The sequence below is a fragment of the Lacerta agilis genome, chromosome 1 (assembly GCF_009819535.1).
Source record: "Lacerta agilis isolate rLacAgi1 chromosome 1, rLacAgi1.pri, whole genome shotgun sequence".
NCBI classification, from domain to species: Eukaryota; Metazoa; Chordata; class Lepidosauria; order Squamata; family Lacertidae; genus Lacerta; species Lacerta agilis.
Window position 1 is genome coordinate 80,259,693 of NC_046312.1, and position 12,923 is coordinate 80,272,615.

The window sequence follows — 12,923 nt, forward strand, 5'->3', positions numbered from 1 at the left end:
TTCGAACGCCTTGTTTGCCAAGGACTTTATCCTTTCTAAGCCTGTTTTAAAATGTCTTCCTAGGGTGACAGTGAAAACCTGGTGAAAACTGTGGGATTAACCTCTTCATCACAACACCCACTCAATCCACTCAAGTAAACACTCTTCCCACCGCATGTTTTCATTTCTGAAGCAGCTCTGACCTCTTGTGGCCAAATAGAGACTGAATGGGTCCCTAAACCAGGGTTGTAACAGGAGCAGGAAGGGGGGGTGTATAGTGAGAAGGAAGAATTGGACTGTGCTTCAAACAGCAGACAGTCCTACATTTAAATATCACATGGCCCTTTGTAACCTTCAATAGGACTGGCAGATTTGGTAATGTATTGTGAAGCTTTTTGTTTTATCCTGGTTGCACAAACTGTGTTTGTGAGTGTAGGATATGTCTGGGAAATCTGTCAGGGCAGAAGAAGACTCACTTGTGACCAGTGCTGTATATCCAATAGCTAATAAAGGCACAGGAGAAAAGAACAAGAAAAGTTGTTTATGTTCTGTCTGACTGATTTGCTGTGTGATTTATGTTAGGTCTCCTCCCTTTTCCACCATGCCTGTTTTTTTTCCTAAGTAAATGGAGAGTAACCAAAGTGATCGAGAGGGAGCTTCCCATCAAGGCAGGAGACATTGTTGGCTCATGGCAGAAGTTGCTTTATTCACTGCTTGCATAACAAAGCAACACAAAGGTGGGTTCAAATTTGTTTCCAAACAAAATAAGAACCAAACTGCTGCATGGCTAAATATAACCATGTAGCAAAGAGTTGACTCCTGCCAAATTGTTGAAAAATGCCTCAAGAAACGTCAGCGCTTGCACTGCTTTGGCCCACAAGCAGACAAGATTCCAAGTAGCTGGAAAGAAAACCAAGCCAATTTGTCACTTGGGTGTCAAAATTCAGCCTTGATGAAAATAACTCTAGTGACACACTTCATACAATTCACCTAAAAGCTTGGCAGCTGTCTGCGCTCAAGTCATGAATGGAAATAAATGACTGCAATTTGCCCAATCTAGATTTCCCAGCTCAATATAGCAGGCTTCCATGTTACAACTGTTACAATCTGAAAATGGCCAGAAATCCTTCGAAAGCAAGTGTGAATTCAACCCACAAATGCAAAGAATGTCACCAGAGTTCCACACCAGTTTCACTATTAATGGCTGTCCTGTTTAAGTCAGTTAAGCCAATGATGTAAATATGTCATCAGTTGAGCAACCAAGTACAGCACAGGCCTTTTTCTGAATACAGTGGTACCTCGGGTTAAGAACTTAATTTGTTCTGGAGGTCCGTTCTTAACCTGAAACTGTTGTTAACCTGAAGCACCACTTTAGCTAATGGGGCCTCCCGCTGCTGCTGTGCCACCAGAGCACGATTTCTGTTCTTATCCTGAAGCAAAGTTCTTAACCTGAAGCGTTATTTCTGGGTTAGCGGAGTTTGTAACCTGAAGCGTATGTAACCCGAGGTACCACTGTACATAGTGTTCAGGTCTTTGGCAATGGTATACTTACGATGAGATAAATATGAACCCTGGGATAACATCGCTGTTTCCTTCTTTGGCATTGTGGCACCATGTATTGTGGTGAATGTCAAGGGGTGGGTGGAAATCAGAGGACTACAATGTGCTTCAGGTTTGTGTTGCACTGTATGGTCTCTAAGGCTTGCATCACTTAGGCATCCGATTCTCGAAACTGCTACTGAATTAGAAATGAATATTAGCTTATCCTGTAACAAAAATGGCTGTCCCTTACCACGGTGCTTTATTTTCTTCAAACCTTGTCAACAGTATTTTTGCCAAGTTTGTGTGGTCACAGAGTGCGCTGCACATTAAATACTTTCAACGCGAAAGAGAAAGGCAAAAAAGAAATGAGTCATGTAGCATCTAAAACACTAACAAGTTTCAGGAACCTGGATCCACTTCATCAAATGCATGAAATTATATCCTCCGCTAGCAGATTACATATCTATGAACACATGTGGGTGCAAAGGAAACAAATATTTGTTTTATTTATTTAATTTTTTTCTAACTTATTACTTTTATATACCACCTTTTTTCTTCCAAGTTGCTCAAGGTAGTGTACATGATTCTCCTCCTCCCCCTTTCACCCTCACCCTGTGAGGTAGGTTAGGCTAAGAGATGGTGACTGGCCCAAGGTCACCCAGTGAGCTTCAGTTACACACAAAGCAACAAAGCTAGACTCTAGCGGCAACTCATATACAGTGGTACCTCAGATTAAGAACTTAATTCACTCTGGAGGTCCATTCTTAGCCTGAAACTGTTCTTAACCTGAGGTACCACTTTAGCTAATGGGGCCTCCTGCTGCCGCTGCGCTGCTGCTGCTGCATGATTTCTGTTCTCATCCTGAAGCAAAGTTCTTAACCCGAGGTACTATTTCTGGATTAGCAGAGTCTGTAACCTGAAGCATCTGTAACCCGAGGTACCACTGTAAACAAGGTGAACTGCCTTGTACCAAGTCAGACTATTTGTCTACCTCCTTCTGTATAGTCTACTAGAATTGGCTGCTACACCATCTGCTACTACAGAGCCTTTTAACAGGATCCAGGGACTGAACCTGGGATGTTTTGTGTGTAAAGGAAGTGCTGTACCATGGAGCAATGGCTCCACCCCAAATCATCTTGCTGGTATGACATCAGTTTTTGTTTCAGCCAGAATACGAACAGCATGACGCAGGAGCAATCTAGCTGAGTTCACACATACAACCTTAGTGGAACTAACACACCATTTTTGTCCCCAGACTGTTTTTGTGTCATTTTATGTTTTACAGGGGTCATTTGCCCATTTCAGGGCAGTGCATCGAGAACTGGGCAAACACAGCTTCTGTCTGTGCCCACCTCATTTCCCATTGCAGAAACAAATCAGCCACAAGCCAAATCAAATTTCATCCAACACTGACCGACAGCAAACTTGGAATGCGGAGAAGCATCTAGCCTCAGAAAGTAATTGTGCAGACAGTCTGTCCTCTCTAGGCTGTCTCGTTACAGGTTCAGAAAAGCAGAGCAAGGGCTCTTCATAAAAGGATGAATCTGCAGAGAGCTCCAGCTCAGTTAAGCAGCAGGGCATAAGCTACATCAGAGCCAGGAGCCCAGGGTAAAGTTTTAAAGTCTCAAAATTAATAGCATTTCCCCAGACATTATGGCTCATATTTTCAGATTTCAAAGTCCTGGATTTGTTTTTCATGCAGACAAGTCATTAGGTTTGCCCTAGTCCTGAGAAGACAGTGTCCAATCAGAACTTTGAGGTATAGGTGGCACATTAGAGTTGGAATATAGATTTTCCTGTTTTTCTTCAAAGTCATATGTTCTGTTTCTACTTTAATATGGCTGCTGATCCTTTTCTTCCTTCTAACACCATCAGGACAGAATACATAAAAGGCTGATAAACAAAGAACCTTTTCTGACTGTACTGGCTTGCTCCTTTTGGGGCCAGTATCACCAAATATCTGGGCATTTTCCAGTTGTGCCTTCAGTGACTTAATACCTGCCACACTCCTTCTGTCCTTTTTCAGGGGATTATCACACAGATGCCTCCAGGGATTTCTGTTAGGCAATCATGAATTTTGGGCATGCTTCCAGAAATCTGTAGGAGAGTAAGAACATCTACTTGCACTTGATAAAAGAAATGGAAAGGTTTAGGATGGTTATGTTTCCAAAGGTGTCGGCTTATGAATATAGCTTTTTCTTTAAGCCTGCATATAAGATCAGTGAAACTATATTAATGTCCAGGTCCGATATTAAAAGCTTGCTTCAGGAGCTGACCAAACAAAAAACAAACAAAAGCACACCTAACTTTACATGTTTTATAACCTATTATAAATGTTTGCTTTCTGAGAAGTCTTGTTGTTCAGTGTAGTAGGCAGCACACAGCACAAGCCTGTGCATATTTACTCAGAAGTAAGACTACTACCGGTAAATCTAAAGGGCCATAGTCAAATAAATATTCATACAATCATAGCCTTTAAAGCTGCTGGAATATGAAAAGAACTTACTGCATTCCTATTTCAGATGGAAATAAACATGCAATTCCTTTTTAGAAAGTAATCTGTTGAAAATCCATTTGCACTCACAACTGCCCAAGTGTCTTTTATTATTTTCTAGCTAGGTAAACAACAGCAAGTCCGGTGGGTCTACTGTAAGTAAAAATGAGTACCACCCATGGAGTACTTAAATATGTAAATCAAACTGTTTCCCCTCTCCTTTTGATAAGTTATCAAACAAATGTTTGAAAGGCAGCATATTTATTTCATCTTATAATTCGTTGCTGTAATGAATTAAGAAATAGCGCGCGCGCGCGTGTTGCACCTTTCAGCTTCTGCTGGATTTCATAAAAATAAACACATAAAGAGGTGGAGGGAAAACCCCTCCTGTGAACTGCTGCGTTTTCTTGTTGCCTAGCAGTGCTCCATGCATTTTTATTTGTAACCCTTCGGCCTGCGTTTCCAGACAAAGGCAGACAAGAAACGCACTAAATAATACACAAGGTAAATAATGCAGGCATGAGGCAAGAAGCCCCTCCGCGGTGGGCGATGACGTAGCCGCTTCTAATCCCTTGACAGCTCAACTGAGGAAATCCCGCCTCCTCCCCAACGTCCATCACCCCCTCCTGAACTCTATGGCAACACTGGCCGTGGTCCCTCTCTGGGGAAAAGGAAAAACAGGCTGCCTAGAAAGGCATTATATCTGCCAGGAAGTCTCTATGGTTTCCCTGAAAGGCGCGCTGCGGAAGCGCCTGTTCCTCGTGCTTCCGGTTGATATCTGCGGCTGGAGGTGAGCGTTGCTCGTGGTGAGGTAGACATGCTGTCCAACTGGCGGGAGTTGATGGGCAGAGCAGCCCAGGCGGGGGGGGGGGGCGGGGCGGGGGAGGGGAGAGGACGGGAGCTGCCTCCCGTGCGCGTGTACGAGAGGGGTGTACGAGAGGGTGGGGGTTCACCCGGGCTCTGAGGAATGAGGGCGGTGCGGGTGTCAGGTTGGGAAGCAGTGAGCCGGCGGGATGGACGTTGCCACTTTTCGTTTTGGAAAGCAAACAGAGCAGCAGCTCCTGTGCTGTCCTTTTGGGTCCATATTCCCACGTTCCCTCACCCCAAGCAGTGGTCTTCTGCATCCAGGTCAGACATCCCCTAATGCAGGAAACCTCTGGCCCTCCAGATGTTGCTGCACAGTAGCTTCCATCATCTCTGGCTATGGGCTGACTATCTGAAGGGCTCCCTGTCCCTGCTTTAGTGGGTCAGCGTCTGTTCTTGCCACAGGCTCACGGCACTGATCTTGTTAGGTGGGGCACGAACCAGCTCACACTTAACCGCCCTTTTACTGCCAGGACTGCAGATGGACCTGACCACTGAAAAAACTGAACAGCATTCTAAAATACCGACTAAGTGGCAGCCTTGTTGATAATGTGTAAATACAGTGGTATCTCGGGTTACAGACGCTTCAGGTTACGGACTCCACTAACCCAGAAATAGTACCTCGGGTTAAGAACTTTGCTTCAGGATGAGAACAGAAATCTGGCAGCGGCGCCGCAGCGGCAGTGGGAGGCCCCATTAACTAAAGTGGTGCTTCAGGTTAAGAACGATTTCAGGTTAAGAACGGACTTCCGTAACGAATTAAGTACGTAACCAGAGGTACCACTGTGGAGTCATTGGGTTCTGATCTTTTGTGTTCTCCAGCAGTGTCAAAGACAAATACTTGAATGTGTGATGGATCCTGTGAGGGCTCAGCAGCTGGCGGCTGAGTTGGAAGTGGAGATGATGGCTGATATGTACAACAGGTACCGACTAACCACAAGCATGAGGGCACTCCTCAGTGGTGCTCATTTGAAATGTGCAGCATAAGAGCTATGAAAACAATACGGGCACTGTATGCTGTGACTTGTGTTTTGCTTCTCTCCAGGTACCCCAGACTTTCCAAGATTGTCCTTCTCCCACCAAAATGTACTATTTTAGGACCTATACCTTACTAGACATTGTACAGAACATATTATTAATGTATACCACCCTTCATCCAAAGATCACAGGGTGGTTCACAACATAGAAACACAGGATAACATCATTTAATTGCTTTATAAAAAAAATATCTGATCAAGGCTTCATGTGGTTGAATTGGGAAGCTCACAAGTAGGACATACACGCAAAGCATCCTTCCCTGTTGTCAGTCTAGCACCTGGTGTTCGCAGGGGTACTATATTTGAACATAGAAGTTTTATTTAACCATAGTCGTTGACAGATCTCGGTGTCATAACCTGGTGTCCATCATTGCATCTTCTGCCTGAGAATTCCTTATTGGGTAAAATATTTCCTTTTGTCCATCCTGAACCTACTGTATGTTAGTTTCATTGGGTAACACTGAATTTCAGTATAATTAGAAATGGCAAAAGATCACTCTGTTCATTCAAAATTTGATAAGTCTCTACCATGTTCCGCTTAGCTCAATTTAAAAACCCCAAGTGCTCTAGTTGCTGCTTGCTAAGTGATCTAGCTGGCCCTGCGCAGGGGAAATTATATCACAAATTATGCTTTTATTGTGTTTTTATTATTATGCTCCATAAAATGTGTTCTTAATGTTGTATACTACCCTGGGATCTTTTGATAAAGGGTGGTATTTAAATTGAATTAATAATAATAATAGACATCCAGACAGACAAAGGTGGGGATTTCAACAATTGGTTTAAAACATGCTCTGCCACCTTTTTGTTTTTAAGCACCAACGATCTGGCTTAAATGGAACCTATTCCTTTTATACAGGCCCAACTAATCCAAAGACATTCCCCAGTGCCTGTCAAATCCAAAGCCCTCCTTCAAATGCCACCATTTCATGCATGCATTGAGACCACACAGCTGTTCCTGTCTGTGCATGTCAGAGAAAGCTACTTTGAAGTTCTTGACTCTAAGCCTCTTAGCTAGCAACCTAAATTTCTCTTTCAGGATCACACAACTACTTTTCTCTGTGTCACTAGTGCCAACGTGCACTATGGCCACTGACTCCTCCCCAGCAGTGTCTGCCAGGCTATCTAGATGCTGTAAAACCTCCACAACATTTCCACGTGGCAGACAGTTCACTCTGCAATCTGCATAACAGTCACATCCCCCATTATCTATATCTCTAATGATTGAATCACCCACTACCAGGATAACCCTGTCTCCACCTGGAGGTGTATCCTTGGCATCAGAGGATAACAGCTTATACCCCAATGACTGGGTCATTCTAAGAGATCATTTTCCTCTTGCTCAGAGTGGTGCACTCCTTCCCCTAGAGAGTCATTCTTATGCCAGCAGGGGAGTTGTCACCTTGGGACACAGCATGCCCCCAGAGGCCTTGTCCACCAACCTCTTTGCCTCTCTTGGCTTTAGTTCAGGTCATCTACCTTGCCCTCAAGGGAACAAACTGAGGACCAGGAGCTCATTTTACCAAGCACACATCCATTACTTTTATCCAAAAGGAAGATAGCTGTACGTGTGGCATTCTGTACAATTTATTGTTTGTTTACTTGGGAGCTTGGGACGTGTTAGGTCACTAAGGGGCAGGCCAAAGTATTTTGCCCTGACCTCATCCTGCTGCTGAACTCACTCCCTGATGAGGCATCCACAGGGGCTCTCCTCTTGCTTGTGGACCAGGCTCCATGGTTAGGTGGTTCCAGATTTATGTCCCTGGCTAGCTTTCCCCACTTGCTAATGCAGCTAGTTAGATCAGGAGGTCCTCATTTGAAAAACACCAAGTTGTAACACAACTGCTGGGCTTGTTTAAATTCCGGTCAGTAGGAATTTGGAAGGGGGGGTGAATTTAGGTCATTTTAACACCCTGGATATGGAGATGTATTTATTTTTTAATCAGGGGGTGGACAGTGATTAAGTGGGGATTAACTAGCTGTGAAAGTTTGCTTTTAAAACTGAAAATAGCTTTTAACTGGAATATACGGAGCTGAAGCCAATTGTTTGACTTTAGCTTGTATGCTGCACTTAATAACCTTAAAGCAGTGCTACACTGCACTTGTACTGTGGCTTTTTAAAGTGCAAGTTACTCCGTAGTCTTTAAGTTGTAAGTTACACTTTAGCTTTGAAAACCTGAACTAGTTTTATTTAAACTGAACTGAAACTTTCAGCTGAATCTTGCCCTTGCGCATTAGCTTCTATACTGTCCTTTTCTACCATCCTTTTTAACTGAAGTCTATACTATACTGACCTTGATCTAAAAGTTAAGCCCGCTTTTTAAAATCTAGGCTTACTCTGTCACTAGTTTATTTTTGTTATTTATTTATGTATTATTTGTTTAAACAATTTGTATACTGCTTACGTTCAATACTCTCTAAGCAGTTTAAAAAGAGACAATCCAAAAATAAGTATAAATTAGAACTATACAATCAAACTACAATTAAAATGCCTGCTGGATTTTTTTTTGATTTTTTTTTTTTAGTCCTCAGAGGTTCAGCTGGGATGGGGCCTGTCTGACCTCAAGTGGAAGAAGTTCCATAAGATTGGGCCCATAATACTAATGGCAATACTGGTGGATACATGCCTTGCATCTGAGCCTTAGGGAACCATTAACAGTGACTTCCCCAAAGTGATTTCCTCAGTGATTAGACAGGAATCTAAGCCATTAGATGGTCCTTCAGGTATTCTGGACCAAAATGGTTAAGGGTTACTCTGTTGCATGGGGAATCATAAATCTGAGGTTGATTTTATGTTGTTGTTTAATACCACCTCTCTAAAATTGAATTTTTACCTAGGTTTCTGGTATACTGTGGCCCTGCTTGAGTAGAAATGAAAGCTAGGTTTCTACAGACTTACTACAGTACTGCTAGAATTTATAGCTCCTGAGTTCTAAGTTTTGCAGGATTAAGCTCTTAGCACACAGTGGTCTTACTGTGTTGTTTAAACCCATGATTTATATAAAAGGATCGTACTTACGGTACCCTGTAGTTGCTCAGCTGTTTAATTCGCTTGTTGGCTTGACACTGGAGCAGAGACACTTTGTTGCAGGGAATCTTTCAGGCACCAAATAAGGCAAAGGAGTCAAGCAGACACTCTGACTACCACAGTCTTCGGCTGGAGGAAAAACATTTATTGAGATTTTTCTAGCCTGGAAGGCATGCAGTCTGATCCTATGCACATTTATTTGAATGTTCGCTGGGGGCTTATACCCAAGTAAGTGTGGAGGGACTGTAGCCATGCAAACTGATTCCATGCATGTTTATTTGGATGTAGCAGCTTAGATGTCCCTGAAGCTGGTTGGCTACTCAAAAACACTCCTTCTCTACCTTAATATACGTCTTAATCATTTCACTGTAAAGTGGACTTTGTGTTCCTGACAAAATGATTGCCTAGGGCTCAGTCTGTTAGTTTTTAAATGTGTCTGACAATATTGTATGTGTTTGTACAATTGGTTAGAATTGTAAACTGATATGTTATGTTTGGGAAATAACTTGCAGCACATTCCTAACCATGTCTACTCAGAAAGTAAACCCTATTGAATTTAATGGGTCTTACTCTCAGGTAAACAGGGTTAGAATTATAGCTTTAGAATCTTACACCTGATCTGCTGAAGAAATAGTCTAATTGACAGAAGTTCCCTGCAGTATGTGAAGGATGTCATTTGGGAGAGACAGTTGAAGGATGATGAGGGTTGTAAGAGAGACAGAGAGGAGGAGGATTAGGAGGAGGAAGTTAGAGTGGTGATCAAGGGGTTATAGGGGAAAGTTGCCTGAGTGGAATTGTTTACAGGTAAGATTATGCAGACAGAAGATTGGAACTTGCTGCAGTAGAGAAATAGAGGTGTGTTAACAAGTTTCTTTAATCCCAAAGTTCATGATGCTGATTGACATTCGGTAGTCGTTATTCTGTGAACCACCCTGAAACCTTGTGATGAAGAGCAGTGTATGAATTTAGTAGATAATACATAAAATAATAGAGTTTTGCAACTGAATGCTTCGGGGTTTTTTTTTTTTTTTTTTACTAATAAGGTACTGTCCTTTATCCCTATATCCTGGGGCAAAATTGGCAGCAGGTGAGTGAAGTGGTGCTGCCCATTTTGCCAGAGTGTCAGGCAGATTAGGAAGTCCGGAACTGAGATAAACCAGGTTAATCTGTTCTGTGGAGTTATGTACACTTCCTAAGGGACACCAGACTTTGCACGTGTTCAGAACAGCAGAGGCAAGGCTATTGGTAGCCTCAAGAGTGGCATCTCCTGCTTGAAGTGGCAGGTTGCAGAACTTTGGCACTGATGAAAACGCAGATAGATTTCTTTAGGATGACTGTGTTGGTGATCATTAGAATTTGGGTGGTGGTAGGGGAGAAACATCATGGTTTTTTAGGCATTGATAGAGAGCTTTTAGGCAAGAACTGTGGCGTGCTTGTTTTAGCTGAATTATAAATAAAGCCAGCTCGGAACAGCCAAAAGATGGCCACTTCCTTCTGCTCACGCTCTGTTATTTCCTTGCTGTGCCCCAGAATGACCAATGCCTGCCATCGCAAATGCGTCCCTCCACACTACAAGGAGGCTGAGCTGTCCAAGGGAGAGTCTGTGTGCCTGGATCGCTGCGTCTCCAAGTATTTGGACATCCATGAGCGCATGGGCAAGAAGCTGACGGAGCTCTCGATGCAGGATGAGGAGCTGATGAAGAGGATGCAGCAGGGGGCTGGGCCGGCGTAGCACAAATAAACACAAACACACACTTTGGATAATGGACAACATGCCCATGTGCTTACCACCCCCTTTCCCCTACTTTGTGCCTGGACTCTGTTGATCCCTCCTTTTGCCAATAAAATGTTGAACATTGTGTTATCTGTTAACGACCAGGTATGCTGGAGTTTTCGTCTTTCCTTTCTAGGCCTGATGGAAGATGGGGGGCAGTCTGCGATTCTCTTGCCAAGGGAGATCCTCTTCACCTGTGGGGTCCGATAGAGCTTTCTTGTGCCAGCACATAAAGTTGGAGGCTGCAGAGAGACTGAATGCCTTTTGGCACATTCCGTTCTTCTGGGTGGATTCACTTTCCTAAAAGCCGGTTTCGCAGGTGGTTTTGGTGACTTCTTGCTGCTCTCTTGCAATAGCAGAACGGTGGTAGAAGCAGAGTTTATAACCTTTCTTATTTAGGTAATGCTTCAATTACAAGACATGCTATTTAGACTAAAAGAGTTGAAATGCAGTCCAGTGTTTCCCGCCCATGGCCCCCTTCTGGTTTCCTTCCTGTGGCCTCCCCATGGCTGCAGCTGGGGCGGGGCAGCCCCCCCAATAAGTCAAAATCATTATAAATCTGAAGTTCTGCCCCCCTAACAAAAGCCTGCCTCCCTAACAAATTCTGGCTATGCCCATGCCCCCCTCCCCAGTCGTCCTAGTAGAAAAAATGTTTTGTTTGTAAATAGAACTTTTTTAATAATTTAAACAAAATACAATTACATAAAATGATAGGAACATAATGAAATATTGTTGAAGCAGAAAAACAGAATCAGAGAGCTGGAAGGGACCCCAAGGGTTATCTTTTTGCAACCCTCTGCAATGCAGGAAACTCAACTAAAGCATCCATGGCAGATAGCCACCCAACCTCTGCTTAGAAACCTCCAAGGAAGTAGAGTCCACAACCGCCTGAGGAAGATCCACCTTCCACGTATTATTATAAGTTAACACTTATTTGACCCCAGTTATTTGACACAGGGGGAAACCTACAGATACAGTCCAAAAGGCGCACATGGAGTTCTGTATATATGGGGAAGTTTTAAAATGCAAATGGTCTGCACTGACCTGGTGCAAAAATATATTGTCATCCGGAGGAACCCTTGCTGCCTAGATAAAACGCTATAGCACGTGTGGCCTCCCCCCCCCCCACTTACCTGGGAGTAAGGTGCACTGAACTCGGTGCAGCTTTCCTCTGAGTAGACAGTTATTTACTAGATGCAAGTCAGCACCAGACCCCGATCAGCTAGGTGCTGTGGTGGATTTCACCCTGCGCCTTGCAGAGTCGGGCCAACAGTGTCAACGGACTCAGCAACCCTTGGCAACATCCAAAGGCCCTGATCCACTAGGCGCTGGGATGGATTGCACTCTGTGCCTTGCAGAGTCAGGCCCAGGCTGCCACCAGGTCCAGCACTGGTGGCAGCAAGAAGCAGCTCTGGCTCGCCCAGCCCTACCCATTGCCACCCCACCACTGCACTTAACTGACCTGGGGGTTCTGGATCGTGGTCTCTACTGGTCAAAGCAGGAGCCTTAGCGATCGCCCAGGACTGCTCAAAGAAAATGCACATGTGGCAAAAAGTGCTAGGCTTTGGTGGGCTGCCCCCTTACCTGCTTGTGATTGCCAAGCAGATAGCCAGCCAATCGGGATTTTTTATTTTTTTTTAAAAAAATCCCCCTTTCCCTCTGTGGCCCCCTAGCCTTGTGCTATGGCCCCCCATTTACACATTTTTCACCATATGGCCCCCTGTTGGGAAACACTGATGTAGTCTATGCCCTGCTATTTGCAAGATCCTCTGCCCATAACAGTGGGAGAGCAAGGGTGCCACATAATATTGTTAGCACAGAAAATCACTTCTGGTTATTCAAGCAAGTGAGGAAAGCTACAGGGGAAGTCCAAAAATAAAAATCTGAAGTTACCTGCTGAGCTAACTGCAGAAATAATTCCTAGCTCTGTATGAGGTGGTTCAGTGTCCCGAGTCTTCTTCAAAAGAAGTTTTGAGTAGAGTGTGATACACACATTACCTGGCAGGCTATGCATGTTAGCATAGTTAATTTTAACTATAAAAAAAATTGAAATGAGCATTAGTGGTCACACTGCTGTTGGCAGGGCACAAAAAATAAAACAAAATTGAAGCTGCCTGCAATTGCAGAAGGCAACCACTAGAGGGAACTAAAGCCTGTAAGATTGATTTTGTTCATATTTATTTACTTTTCTGTGCCTGCAGCAGT

At 43.7% G+C, this 12,923-nt stretch overlaps 1 protein-coding gene across 5 annotated transcripts; it reads left to right on the forward strand.

Moving 5' to 3' along the window:
• Positions 1-4,725: 4,725 nt before the first annotated feature.
• Positions 4,726-10,824, forward strand: TIMM10 (translocase of inner mitochondrial membrane 10). 5 transcript variants are annotated; one of them, XM_033158239.1, is made up of 3 exons: positions 4,726-4,805; positions 5,702-5,802; positions 10,475-10,824. In XM_033158239.1, exons 2-3 carry the CDS (start codon positions 5,732-5,734, stop codon positions 10,674-10,676), a joined length of 273 nt encoding a protein of 90 aa, XP_033014130.1. In that variant the 5' UTR covers positions 4,726-4,805; positions 5,702-5,731; the 3' UTR covers positions 10,677-10,824. The 5 variants fall into 5 exon arrangements, with proteins under 5 accessions (XP_033014130.1, XP_033014156.1, XP_033014125.1 ...); XM_033158265.1 differs by having other exon boundaries at positions 4,735-4,805; positions 5,705-5,802; XM_033158234.1 differs by having other exon boundaries at positions 4,747-4,826.
• Positions 10,825-12,923: the final 2,099 nt, after the last annotated feature.

Coding starts and splice junctions, on each gene's coding strand:
- TIMM10 (XM_033158239.1), top strand. CDS start 5,732: ATGGATCCTGTGAGGGCTCAGCAGCTGGCGGCTGAGTTGGAAGTGGAG. Junction 5,803..10,474: donor ATGGCTGATATGTACAACAG/GTACCGACTAAC, acceptor GCTGTGCCCCAG/AATGACCAATGCCTGCCATC.